Genomic DNA, 14,282 nt, shown 5'->3' with positions numbered 1-14,282 from the left:
AGCTGAACAGAGTCCGAGAGTCCCGGCAGTGTCTGTTCTCACTAGAGTTGTTGCCGCATCCACTTCGCCTGTTTCAATCACGATTCTGACAAATCAAGTTTCCCGCCGTCGCTTGGTCTTCATACACAGCCTGGTGGTTGGCAGAAGCAAAGGGATCTCCACTGGGCTGCAATAAGACCATTGAGAATTCTCAGCAATTTTCATGGTGGATCAATGAAAATTCTCCCCGTTGCTAGGGAGAATTGACGTAATGCAGCCTATGGAGAGCCCCATGCTTCTGCTGGCTTCTGGGCTGAATATAGACACACCAAGCAGCGGAGGGACAGGTGAGCGGCAATGTGGACGTGATCGACACATAACACGTGATTTAAGTGGACGGTGAAATTGCTGCAAGCGGATGCACTTACTGTGTCTATTTTGCTTCCACTCTAGTGTTAACCGGTCCGAATGCTACCATAGGCACCATACTGTTGGCTGTTGGTTTGCTCATAGTAAAGATAGATAGATAGAGGAAGCAGGGATTGCTATAGGATTCATACTGCTGGCTATTGCTATGTTCACAATAAAGTAAGAGGAGCGGAGGCCAGTGGTGTTGCCATGGGCTCCATGCTGCTGAAGTAAGAGAATGACCTGTGGTCTGGGGAGCAACAATCTGATCTCTTTAGAATAAGTAGAGCACAAGGATGGAGCCATGCAAAGCCTGTGTATGATTCACATCAGCTTTCTTGTCTATCCACAGGCAGAGTATCGAGGAGCTGCTGGACGATTACCACGAGCAAGTCAGTGTGTGCCTTAGTAACGAGGTAGGTGAAGAGTCTGACTGATGTGGGGGGGGGAGTCTAGCTGCGACCAGAGCAGTTAGCAGGCTATAGATGCCCCAGTGTGAGAATTACCTGCAGCATTCGGACCAGACCTGAATATAGTGAGCTGCTCCCGGGCTGGAGATGATCAGTAGATTTGGTCAATAAGATGCAAATAATTCCAGCTTGCATGCAAATTTCATGCTGCTTTGAAGTGAGCCAGTCATAAGCCACAGGAAGTGTTTTTGATTGTCCCAATTGTGAGCTGCATAGAATTTGCATTCAAACCAGAATTTGCCCATCTCTGTTGGTGAGATGCTAGTAATTCTGGTTACATACAGCTTTAAAGGAATACTTAAGTCAAAATCAAAAAATGATTTTTACTCACCTGGGGCATCCCTCAGCCCCCTGAAGCTGTATGGTGCCCTCGCAGCCTGGTTCCGATCCTCCTGTCCCCGCCGGCGGCTACTTCCGGGTTCGGCGACAGCCGCCGACGGGCTGGGAACGCGAGTGATTTTTCGCGTTCCCAGCTGCTATATCACACTCTATGCTGCTATAGCGTATAACATACAGGCACCATACAGCTTCAGGGGGCTGAGGGATGCCCCAGGTGAGTAAAAATCATTTTTTGATTTTGACTTAAGTATTCCTTTAATGCAGATTTGAATGCAGAATGACATTGGGCAATTCTAAATTGCACATAGGTTCTGTTACGCAATATATCGTACATTGCTCTGGGTGTGCTCTGCTGACTGTTAAATGGGCCATACACTTGCCTATTTTCTCTCCATCGATATCAGGCTGATTCGATCATTTGATCAAATCTGCTGTAAATGAATGCCGAAATTGATTCCCGATCGGCCAATTTTCAGCTGAAATCTGTCGATCATGCCCGGTGGGCAGCACGGTGGCGTAGTGGTTAGCTCTCTCGCCTTGCAGCGCTGGGTCCCTGGTTCGAATCCCAGCCAGGGCACTATCTGCAAAGAGTTTGTATGTTCTCTCCGTGTCTGCGTGGGTTTCCTGCGGGCACTCCGGTTTCCTCCCACATTCCAAAAACATACAGATAAGTTAATTGGCTCCCCCTAAAAAATTGGCCCTAGACTACAGTACTTACACTACATAATATAGACATATGGCAATGGTAGGGATTAGATTGTGAGCTCCTTTGAGGGATAGTTAGTGACAAGACAATATATATATATATATATATATATATATATATATATATATATATATATATATATACACACTGTACAGCGCTGCGTAATATGTCGGCGCTATATAAATACTAAATAATAATAAAAATGCCCAATGGAAAATTTTGCTCCATTGGCAGCAGGTTGGCAATGTTTGATTTTGCGGGGTGTGGTTTACGCAGCGATGATTACACTCACCTGTCCACTGGCCCGTGGCTTCTCTCCACTGCTGACCACTCCTCCCTGTCTCTTCTGTCTGTGTGATATAAATGCTAGAGGTCAAACACTTGAGGACTAGTGGTAACATAAGACACCTGCCACAGTGCCCCTAGTGTTTGGCCTCTAGTGTGTTCATAGGTGCCCTGGGAGAGAAAAGACAGGAAGGAGCTTGGCGGGGCAGAGAAGATATGGGCTGGCGGATAGGGGAGTATAAGCTCCTACACTCTACGTGGGGGGCATAGGTAGAAAGAGATCCAGCGCGCGGTGCCAGCTTCCCCCTCAAGCTTCGGTGGAAATAATTGAGCCTGATTGGGTCCGCTCTACTGCTCAGGTGCAGGTGTCTCGTGCCCACACAGTAAAGCGAACCAAAACGCGCTCGGCTGTTTCTGTCACAGCCCAAGGGGGAATCTTGTATTGTGCCTGCTCTAGATCTCAAAGGTAAATATTGCCGTGTGCTGCAGGCGCTACTGCGGATTTTTGGGGGGTGCTATCGCTGGATTTGGACAACAGGACGGGGAAAGCCTCAGTAGGATCCAGAGGATTCCCCCTCCCGAGGTAAGCACTCCATAGGGCAGGGGTGTCAAACTCAAATGCAAAGTGGCCTGAAATTGTACACTAGGACCTAGTCACGGGCCAACCTCAATGTCTACTGGGCACCTTCCTCCCTTATAAAGTCCCCTGGTTTCTATTGGCCCTCCTCCAACCCCCTATACAGTTCCCTGGTGCCTAGTGGTCCCCCCTCCCCTATACAGTTCTTTGGTGTTTAGTGGTCTCCCCCTACCTTCCCCACATTGCTTCCCTGCTGTTCTAGGGCTTTACCTCCAGTATAACTTATCTGGTGGTCCAGAGAGGGCCAAACATAATGCAAAAGGGGGAAACCACTTGAGGGACAAATTTAATGGCTCTACTGGCCAGATTTGGCCCGCGGGCTGGAGTTTGACATGTATGCCATAGGGAACTTTTTTTTTTTTCTCCTTACAGGTGCTCAGTCAGTTCTCGGGTCATCACTTCAGCGACAGCCTTAGTACACAGTCTAAGTTATCAGCATATTATACTTTGGTCTGTGTGATTAGAAATGTCTGGGAATTTCCTACATCTGAGTGGCATTGTTTATTGTGGTGACAGGAAGTGGTGTGACAGCAGGCAAGCATTTAGTACACATAATATGGCACTTTCAGAAAGTGACACATAGTGATTCTGTGTCGTTAGAATGCCTCTGCATTGCTTCTAAACATCATACAGTTTCAGGAGAGTCACATTGTTTGTGTCTTCTGCACTCATGCCTTCACAGCACACTCCTGAAATAAAACATGTGACTGTAATGGCCGTACACAGCAATAGACTGATATATATCTAATGACCTCTCACAGAATGAATGGTCATTTTACTGTTTGCATGTGTGCCTTGCTCATAACAATGAATAATGAGGGACCCTACCTGGCACTGATCATTGGTCAGAGGAATCTAGCAAGTTTGTACATTTTCACTGGTCAATGTCCATCTTTGGCGCATGAACAAAGACATCACCCTTGCATAAATGTTTTAGATTGTTGACTGTCTGCCATGTGAGTATGAAAGAGAGAGAATGTGTGATGGTTAAAGGGTACCGGTAAGGATAAGAGTGCCTCTGTGGGGTACTCGCCTTGGCAGGGGGAAGCCTCTGGATCCAAAAGAGGCCTCCCCTGTCCTACATCCCTCTGGTCCAGCACTGGAAACCCCCGTAAAAAAGCTTCTTGATGCATTTAGGGGCTGCACGGTGGCGTAGTGGTTAGCGCTCCCGCCTTGGAGCGCTGGGTCCCCAGTTCGAATCCCAGTCAGGTCAACATCTGCAAGGAGTTTGCGTTTGTCTGTTTGGGTTTCCTCCAGGCACTCCAGTTCTCCCACATCCCCAAAAAACATACAGATAAGTTAATTGGCTTCCCCCTAAATTGGCCCTAGGCTACCATACATACACTACACGATACATACATAGACACATGACTATGGGAGGGACTAGATTGTGAGCCCCTCCAAGAGACAGTTAGTGACAAGACAATATACTCTGTACAGCGCTGCGTAATATGTTGGTGCTATATAAATCAGGGCTGTGGAGTCGGAGTCGGGGCAATTTTGGGTGCCTGGAGTCGGAGTCGGGGAAAAATGCACCGACTCTGACTCCTAATAAATTTTAACTGTAATTTAAAATAGAAAATATGATAAAATGTTCTATTTCTCAGATAATAGTCATCATAAATAATTTATACATACAGTAATAGCTGTGCTTAGTCCACAAAAATGAAATTTCATCTGTCTCAGGTTTACTTTGTTACACGGTAGTACTATACTCTACATTTGCACTCCCCACAGATCTGCAGGGAATCCACTGAGAATGCTGTGCACATTGAACACAGAGGTGTTGTCCATCACCCATAAACCTGGTTCAGATTGTGCATGAAGAATGTGTAATAGAGGAAGAATCCCCTCATTCCCCTGCAGAGCACCTGCACATCACTCTTACATGTACCCACACTTACATTGCCTAGGGCCTGATAGATGTTCTTTGTTCCGGTCTGTACCTTCTACAAGTACTCTTACCAAAGGACTATTTTTAGTTTATGACTAAAGGGAATAAATATGGCAGTCTCCATATCCTTATCACTTCAGTTGTCTTTTAACATTCCTAAGCGTTGGCAGTTAAGAGACAAATTTCATGTTACATACTTTCAATCAACAAGATTGTAATATGCAAATTAGAGGAGTTAGAGTCGGTGGAATCCTAAACTGAGGAGTCGAAGGATTTTTGTACCGACTCCACAGCCCTGATATAAATACAAAAATTAAAAAAAAAAGTCGGAATCTCACGCAGTAGCTCCGTCATGCTCGGCTTTCTTTTGAAAAAAACGGGCTGAATCGAGTCTGCGCCACTGGGCAGGTGGGCCTGATTAGACCTGGCTATGCCCGCCTGAGTGGGACAAAGCTAGCAAGGAAGCTGCTTTTGGGGGTCCCAGCGCACGATCAAGAGGACGGAGGTTGGTGTGGGTAGCCTCTTTGGATCCAGAAGCTTCACCCTCCCGGGGTGAGTACCCCCTAGGGGAGACTTTATTTTATTTTATTTTTTTTGTACAAGTGGTGTGAAGCTCAAAAATACATTTTTGCTCTAAAACTTTAAACAAAACAGTAAAGCACTGACATTGCCACTTGAAGACATGTTTAGACTTCACTGAAGCTAATTGATAACATTGCCAGTTGCAAGACAAATGGTTCAGATTGTCTTGTAGTTAAAAGGAACTTGAGGTGAGTAACATATTGAGGATGCCATATTGACTTTTTTAAACAATGCCAGTTGCCTGGCATCCTGCTGATTTTTCTGGTCAGTAGTGTCTGAATCACACACTTCAAACAAGCATGTAGCTATTTTTATCAGAAACACCTGATCTGCACGCTTGTTCAGGGTCTATGGCTAAATGTATTACAGGCAAAGGCTAAGCAGAACAACCAAGCAATGTGCATTGTTTAAAAGGAAATAAATATGTCAGCCTCCATATGTCTCTTACCTTGGGCTCCCTTTTTAAGCAGTAGGATTAGCCATTCTATGCCAGGGGAAAAAACACATGTATAAGTAGATAAATACTTGATCTACTTACATAATACATGTATTGTACTGTCCACGTTTTGATTTCCGTGAATTTTATATAGTAAATGAAGAGAATTCTTTTCCTGGTGGGAACCATGTCTTCTCGCCACTGTTTTAGGCAAAATTCTGATGTCATTTCTACCCTTAACTTTTTTTCTCTTCTCCTCTAATCTCTGAGTCACCTCAGCCTTGCTTGTAAACACAAGTGAGCAGAGGATTGTGTTTCAGATAGGCAGCTAGGCAGGGAAATAAAGGGAAGAGGAGGAATATATTATAGATAAAAAGAACCCCCAGCATGCAACATTTTAGCACTGACTATTAAAGGGCCGGTGCTCCTGATGTATCTGATAACTTCAAAACATAACCGCAGAAAACGTTTTGAATGCAGGATTAGCATCTTTATCACTTAATACACTCAGACCAGTTGCTGTTGAAATTTGAATTTTATGGTGACAATCCCACTTTAAGTAATTGCTGTAATAACAAGCTAGAGAAAGTGCTCTGCTTCACCTCTGGATACAGCAGAAGCCATTTACTCAGCTTAGTATAGATCAAGTCAATCTGATAGTTTTGGTACAGCAACCACAATCTTATCAATTAGAAGTGGAGATTTCTGCATTAACCTTTCCAGTAACTTGGCAGCCATTCATATCTCTTTTTTTGTTTTTGTTTTAGTTGTATGCTGTTTAATGCTACAGATGAAATTTGAGTGTCATACCACTTTAATTTGACAATCTGGTTTATTTATTTTTTTTATTTGCCCCTTAGGACATATTGTTAGATGTATAATGTATATCGCCAGCTTAATGATTTCTATCATGTTGTGGCAGCCATTACTTTCTGTACATCAGTCACAGCCAGTTCTCATTAAATAATCCATGTGTGAGATATGAGGTGGCCACACAGATACAGATACAATCAGGGCTGTGAAGTCAGTAGAAAAATAATTCGACTCCTCAGTTTATGAAACCACCAACTCCAGGTACCCAAAATTGCTCCTCGACGCCGACTCCACAGCCCTGGATACAATAAAAGATTTAATTTTACCGCTATTCAATGAAAAGGTTTAGTTTCGTTTTTTTTCATTCGATATGTTGATTGGGAATGGTTGATTTTTCTGATCAAATTTTTTGAAAATGTAGTTGGGTAGGATAGATTGTCATTGTCTCGATTCTTGATTGAGTTTTCACTCAAAGGCCCCGTTAACAATAGTGTGTTGTGATGCGATGTAACAGCTGCTTTGTAACTTGCCTTATGGGTTGCAGTATGGTAGCGCACTGCAAGCAGTGAGTTACCGGGAAATGCGCGCATTAACGATAGACGTGAAATATACTGTTTATTGACTTGAAATTGTACCGTGTGTGGCCACCTTAAACTGTGAAGCGGAGATTCGCCTGCTCACTTTATGTACACTGGAAGGGTCACTGGATCTGTTTGATGCTTGCAGGGTAACCCCTACAGAGCTGTAGAGCAGATCATCAAATCGGTAAGGAGCATCTGTAAGACTGTTGACAGTGTGGAGACTCCGGCCATAACAGAATGTGTGAAGAAGCTGCGCAGGACTGTGAACTTACCCCGCAGCCGCAGTGTGGAGGTACGGGGAGCCGAAGGACCAATCCCATAGACAAAATGCACTGCTAAGATTGCTGCGTGCCACACTTTCTGTACACTGCACTGTGCCTGCTCTCCTGTATGTTCTGTACACTGCACTCTGCCTGCTCTCCTGTATGTTCTGTACACTGCACTCTGCCTGCTCTCCTGTATGCTCTGTACACTGCACTCTGCCTGCTCTCCTGTATATTCTGTACACTGCACTCTGCCTGCTCTCCTGTATGTTCTGTACACTGCACTCTGTCTGCTCTCCTGTATGCTCTGTACACTGCACTCTGCCTGCTCTCCTGTATATTCTGTACACTGCACTCTGCCTGCTCTCCTGTATGTTCTGTACACTGCACTCTGCCTGCTCTGCTGTATGCTCTGTACACTGCACTCTGCCTGCTCTCCTGTATGTTCTGTACACTGCACTCTGCCTGCTCTCCTGTATGTTCTGTACACTGCACTCTGCCTGCTCTCCTGTATGCTCTGTACACTGCACTCTGCCTGCTCTCCTGTATGTTCTGTACACTTCACTCTGCCTGCTCTCCTGTATGTTCTGTACACTGCACTCTGCTTGCTCTCCTGTATGCTCTGTACACTGCACTCTGCCTGCTCTCCTGTATGCTCTGTACACTGCACTCTGCCTGCTCTCCTGTATGTTCTGTACACTGCACTCTGCCTGCTCTCCTGTATGTTCTGTACACTGCACTCTGCTTGCTCTCCTGTATGTTCTGTACACTGCACTCTGCCTGCTCTCCTGTATGTTCTGTACACTGCACTCTGCCTGCTCTCCTGTATGTTCTGTACACTGCACTCTGCCTGCTCTCCTGTATGTTCTGTACACTGCACTCTGCTTGCTCTCCTGTATGCTCTGTACACTTCACTCTGCCTGCTCTCCTGTATGTTCTGTGCACTGCACTCTGCCTGCTCTCCTGTATGCTCTGTACACTGCACTCTGCCTGCTCTGCTGTATGCTCTGTACACTGCACTCTGCCTGCTCTCCTGTATGCTCTGTACACTTCACTCTGTTTGCTCTCCTGTATGCTCTGTACACTGCACTCTGCCTGCTCTCCTGTATGTTCTGTACGCTGCACTCTGCCTGCTCTCCTGTATGTTCTATACACTGCACCCTGCCTGCTCTCCTGCATTTTCTGTACTCTGCACTCTACCTGCTCTCCTGTATGTTCTGTACACTGCACTCTGCCTGCTCTCCTGTATGTTCTGTACACTGCTTTCTGCCTGCCTGCTCTCCTGTATGTTCTGTACACTGCACTCTTTTTTTTCTCTCCTGTATCCTCTGTACACTGCACTCTGCCTGCTCTCCTGTATCCTCTGTACACTGCACTCTGCCTGCTCTCCTGTATCCTCTGTACACTGCACTCTGCTTTCTCTCCTGTATGCTCTGTACACTGCACTCTGCCGGCTCTCCTGTATCCTCTGTACACTGCACTCTGCTTGCTCTCCTGTATGCTCTGTACACTGCACTCTGCCTGCTCTCCTGTATGCTCTGTACACTGCACTCTGCCTGCTCTCCTGTATGTTCTGTACACTGCACCCTGCCTGCTCTCCTGTATGTTCTGTACACTGCACTCTGCCTGCTTTTTCTGTATGTTTTGTACACTGCACTCTGCCTGCTCTCCTGTATGTTCTGTACACTGCATTCTGCCTGCTCTCCTGTTTGTTCTGTTCGCTGCACTCTCCCTGCTCTCCTGTATGTTCTGTACACTGAAATGTAATAATCCTTTCATTTCAGGGAGCACCCACTTCTGTCCCTGGGAGTAACAATGGCACTGCAGAGGGTGAGTTTGCCAGATATCACAGCTATATTCCCCCACAGTGTACAAGTTGTTTTTTTACTGTTTTCTTTAGCAGCCAATTTATTTAGAGGCTTGCAAGTGCTCCAGGCAAATTTATTTTGCACATTTTATTTAATTCTTATTTGTTACATTTCCTTGTTAGTAATTAGTACTGCTGTAATGTTTATTTATGACCACTTGTCACTAGGAGGCAGTGTGAGATCATAACAGAAGACTTCTGCATTCAGTTTTTATGTCCTCTGCTAGCAGAGAGACATCAAAGCATTCCAAGAATTTACAGCACAACGAGTTCTGCCGGCTGAGGTCAAAAGCAGTGCATTTATCTGAAACAAGATAATTCCTTTGAAGCTGCTTATGGGTTAACTGCATTCTACCAGATTGTGCAATGTATGTAGAGAATGTAGCTACTCCTTAGACTGGGAGTCCCTGCTGTGTACAGGACTACGCTGAGGGTGTATATAATGAATCTTCCGGCTCCGGCACTGTACATGATTGTATTGCTTTTTTATGTATATTGAACTAGGTGCTCCCCAGGCTGAGAGTCCCCTTCAGGAAAGTTTAAGCCAGCTAACAACAGCCGTTCACAAGCTGCTCCAGCTTCACTTCTCTTCCTGTAACCCCACCATGGACTCCAGTGATAGCCGACCCCTGAAGGAAGCGCGCAGCTCCGCCGACCATCTCCAGTTTACCATATTTGCTGCCCATGGGATCCCCACAGCTTGGGTGTCCAGGTAAGAGGGTTCCATTCACAGCATGTCTCATCACAGGGTCTTCCCATCACATTCCGAGGGCTGCAACCTTCACTAAAGTCCACCAAAACCTCAGAAATAAACATTGTGGCTGGGATTAGCTTGTGAATCAGTAAGGGGGCCCATACATCAGTCGATTCTTGGCATCTTTATTCAGACGATAGGATCATAGTGATCAAATCTGGCAGAGGTCCATGCTGCAACATGGCCACCCAATCGTTCCATTTCCTGAAGGCCAAAGGAACCCCAGAACAACTGCAGGAGGATGGGACCTGGTATTACAGTACAGGTGTTGTGGAGGGAAACTAGAGGCATGGCACAGGTGTGGAGGAGGGGCACTGGAGGCATGGCACAGGTGTTGGCATAGATGTTGTAGTGGAGAGCTGGAGGCACAGGTGTTGGATTGGGGCACTGAAGGCACGGCATAGGTGTTGTGTAGGGGAATTGGAGGCATGGCACAGGTGTTAGGGAGGGGAACTGGAGACATCGCACAGATGTTATGGTGGGGAGCTGGAGAAATGGCACAGGTGTTGGGGAGGGGAACTGGAGGCATGGCACTGGTATTGAGGAGGGGAATGGAGACACGGCACAGGTGTTGTGGAGGGGCACTGTAGGCATGGCACAGGTGTTAGGGAGGGGAACTGGAGGCATCGCACAGATGTTATGGTGGGGAGCTGGAGAAATGGCACAGGTGTTGGGGAGGGGAACTGGAGGCATGGCACAGGTGTTGAGGAGGGGAATGGAGACACGGCACAGGTGTTGGGGAGGGGCACTGGAGGCACGGCACAGGTGTTGGGGAGGGGCACTGGAGGCACGGCACAGGTGTTGTGGAGGAGCACTGGCAGCACGGCACAGGTGTTGGGGAGGGGAGCTGGAGGCATGGCACAGGTATTGGTGAGGGGAGCTGGAGGCATGGCACAGGTGTTGGGGAGGGGCACCGGAGGCATGGCACAGGTGTTGTGGAGGAGCACTGGAAGCATGGCACAGGTGTTGGGGAGGGGCACTGTGGGCATGGCACAGGTGTTGGGGAGGAGCACCGGAGGCATGGCACAGGTGTTGGGGAGGGGCACTGGAGGCATGGCACAGGTGTTGGGGAGGGGCACTGGAGGCATGGCACAGGTGTTGGGGAGGGGCACTGGAGGCATGGCACAGGTGTTATGGAGGGGCACTGTGGGCATGGCACAGGTGTTGGGGAGGGGCACTGTAGGCATGGCACAGGTGTTTCGAAAGGGAACTGGAGTCATGGCACATATATGGGAGGAGGAGGATAGGAGGCATGGCACAGTTTTTGGAGACGAAGAAGAAGGAACTGGTTACATAGCAGACTTGCAATAGCTTACCATTATTCATGAGTGATGCAGGCTGCTGTATGCCATTTATTGACTGTGGAGGGAAGTAAAGTTACACATTACTCTGGTGGATAGAGAAGTTAGCTACCTTATCAGTAGCACCCTGTGGAAAGAGTTGGATGCCTTTCATGCCCAGCAGAGTATAATATGATCTAAATGTGTGTAATCTTATCACAGGGAAATACTGATTCCATAACAAAGCACAAGTCCTGTTCCCTGGAAGCAGAACAACTGATATTGTTGTGTTACTTGTCGTCCTCGGAAGGAATTGTCGAGCATGTTATGTATTCTGTGTGCATGTCATGTATGGAGTACATGTAAAAAATGACAGAAATTTTACCAAAGGCTTCTGGGAAAGTTAGGGGAACAATCGCACAAAGCATGAATATAAACTATGTGACATGGTTTAAAAGCTGTATCCGTTTTTTTAAAGACCTTGACGTTTTTAAGAAAAACAATTTTAAAAAATGCAAAGAAATTTTTTAAACCGGAAAAATTACATTTTGCTGCGGTACCGTTTATTATATAAGCAAGTTCTGCATACACCTTTTATACATTTTAAAGCAAACCTGTAATCCATCACTAGCACCCTCTGGAAGTTTGCGTCTGCACTCCCGTCAGTGAACCAGCATGGCGCACTGCGCAGGAACCCTCGGGTGCCATAGAGCTGCTAAGGCCTGGCTTTTTTTCTCCAGGATTTAGCGGCCCCATGCTACTGTGCAGGGGTGAGGCATCCTATGTAGTGCGGCCGTGCCATGCTTGTTCATGGATGGGAGCGTGGTTGTGAGTTTCCAGAGGGTCCCAGCCCTAGATCGGCGGTCTCGAGGAGGACATGTAAAGCCTCTGGAAGATCCAGAGGCTTCCTTCTATCAAGGGAGGAAATTGCCACTTGTAATACAAACACAAATGATATAAAACCTATAACTGCTACAAAAGACAAGTTTCCAGTAAGTTTATAATAAACTTTTGAATTTCCTCTGCTGAGTATTTGTGCGCTTATGTCAGTGATGTTCTCCTCTCCTTCACATTTTAGCTTTGAAAAGTATTATCTGATGTGCTCTCTACTGTATAACGGGAAGGATCTGTTCAAACCGGTGCAGTCCAAGAAGGTGGGAACGTACAAGAGCTTCTTCTATCTGGTGAAATGGGACGAGCTGTAAGTACCACAGTGATGATGGTGAGCCTTTGCTTGGCCATATCCAATGGGGTCTCCTGTCCTTGTGTTATATATCTACATAGCAATAAAAAGACATGGTTGGATAGTGGCTGGATAGTGTACTGGTTAAAGAGAAACCGTAACCAAGAATTGAACTTCATCCCAATCAGTAGCTGATACCCCCTTTCCCATGAGAAATCTATTCCTTTTCACAAACGGATCCTCAGGGGGCTCATATTGTGGTGAAACCCCTCCCACAGGATACTGTGAGGACCATGGTTCCTGTGAACCTCGTTGCATTGTGGGAAATAACTGTTAACAGCTGTTTCCAACTGCCAAAAAAGCAAGCAGTATCTCCTTCCACTGACATCACCTGGCAGCAGTAAAAATATCACCATGTGATAAATGCCAGAATGTAAATCAGGGAGAGGAAAGATTTTACAATGGGCAAACCCTGACTAAATCATTTCTACATAATATTGTAAAAATGAAGGACTTTTTTATGACATTATTTTCACTGGAGTTCATCTTTAAGGGCTCTTCCTCTGACAAATCTGGGTTAAAATCTCAGCTCTTTCTGTTTAGTAAGCTAGGCAACACCTATTTAGTAAGGAGCAATTAGGCAAGACTCCCTAACACTGCCTATAGAGCGCATCCTAGTGGCTGCAGCTCTGGCGCTTTGAGTCCTCCAGGAGAAAAGCGCAATATAAATGTTCTGTGTCTGTATAAAAGGGCTTTTCCATGAATGTTTATTGGTCAAGCCTGGGTGTGGAGAAAGGAGATGTATTGGGTTATCACTGCATACAGACTTAAAGTACACCTGAAGTAAGAGGGATATGGTGGCTGCCATATTTATTTCCTTCTAAACTATACCCGTTGCCTGGAACTTCTGCTAATATTTCTGGCATCAGTAGTGTTTGATTCATCACACCTGAAACAAGCATACGGTAAATCCAGTCCACATCTGATTTGCATGCTTGTTTATTGACTTTGTATTACAGGCAGAAGATCAACAGGCCAGCCAGGCAAGTTGCATTGTTTAAAAGCTAATAAATATGAAATATGGTAGCTTCCATATCCTTCTCACTTCAAGTGTTCTTTAATGCGGGCACTCCATATGAACTGGAAAAATAGTCATCCAACAAGAAATTACTTATTTAGCTTACCTGTTCTGTTGTTTTTAGTGTTGACTGTCAGATTTAGGAGAAATGTGATATGAAAAAAGGGCTATTTCTGCTGGTTTCCATCTTTACTGTTCCTCTTTGATGCCAAAAGAAATATAACTTCTGCCCTTTTCCTTTTTTTTCTCTTTTTGTTTTCCTCTTCTACGCAGTTCAGAGTTAGTTCTCCCTCACTGCTGCCACAGCATACTGTCCCTCAAGCAGCAGGCTTACATCGCTGTGTAAACTCTACAAAGGGGGAAGGGGGAAGATTCAATTACCTTCTGGTCATAGTTTCCTAATCTTATCCAAAATAGGAAGCTTTCTGTCATTTGCATGCTGAGAAAAAGGAAAAAAAATCTTCCCTTACTTTCACTGGCATGTCACAGTTCTTGCAGTTAGGCATAAGCCATTTTTGGGGAAAAAATTTTTTGGGGATGATACAAACCCCTTTTAAAGGATCACTATCGCAAGAAGCTGTAAATTTAAAATACAAGTAAACTTATAAAAATAACAAGTATGTCTCTTCCAGAGTAAAATGAGCCATAAATTACTTTTCTCCTATGTTTCAGTCACTTACAGTAAGTAGTAGAAATCTGACAGCCGAACTAGTCCATCTCTTCATGA

At 45.6% G+C, this 14,282-nt stretch overlaps 1 protein-coding gene across 3 annotated transcripts in view; it reads left to right on the top strand.

Annotated features, from left to right (window-relative positions):
* Positions 1–14,282, top strand: part of PIK3C2A (phosphatidylinositol-4-phosphate 3-kinase catalytic subunit type 2 alpha) — a 125,276-nt gene that overhangs the window by 74,905 nt on the left and 36,089 nt on the right. For all 3 annotated transcript variants that reach the window (XM_068261075.1, XM_068261076.1, XM_068261077.1), the window contains exons 9-13: positions 740–803; positions 7,276–7,422; positions 9,178–9,223; positions 9,765–9,972; positions 12,373–12,495. In XM_068261075.1, the coding sequence (XP_068117176.1) occupies positions 740–803; positions 7,276–7,422; positions 9,178–9,223; positions 9,765–9,972; positions 12,373–12,495 (588 nt within the window). The remainder of the gene's footprint in view (positions 1–739; positions 804–7,275; positions 7,423–9,177; positions 9,224–9,764; positions 9,973–12,372; positions 12,496–14,282) is intronic.

This window comes from Hyperolius riggenbachi, chromosome 11, assembly GCF_040937935.1.
Source record: "Hyperolius riggenbachi isolate aHypRig1 chromosome 11, aHypRig1.pri, whole genome shotgun sequence".
In the NCBI taxonomy this organism is placed as follows: Eukaryota; Metazoa; Chordata; class Amphibia; order Anura; family Hyperoliidae; genus Hyperolius; species Hyperolius riggenbachi.
The sequence above is the reverse complement of the archived record's forward strand: the minus strand, read 5'-3'. Positions and strand labels throughout refer to the sequence as shown.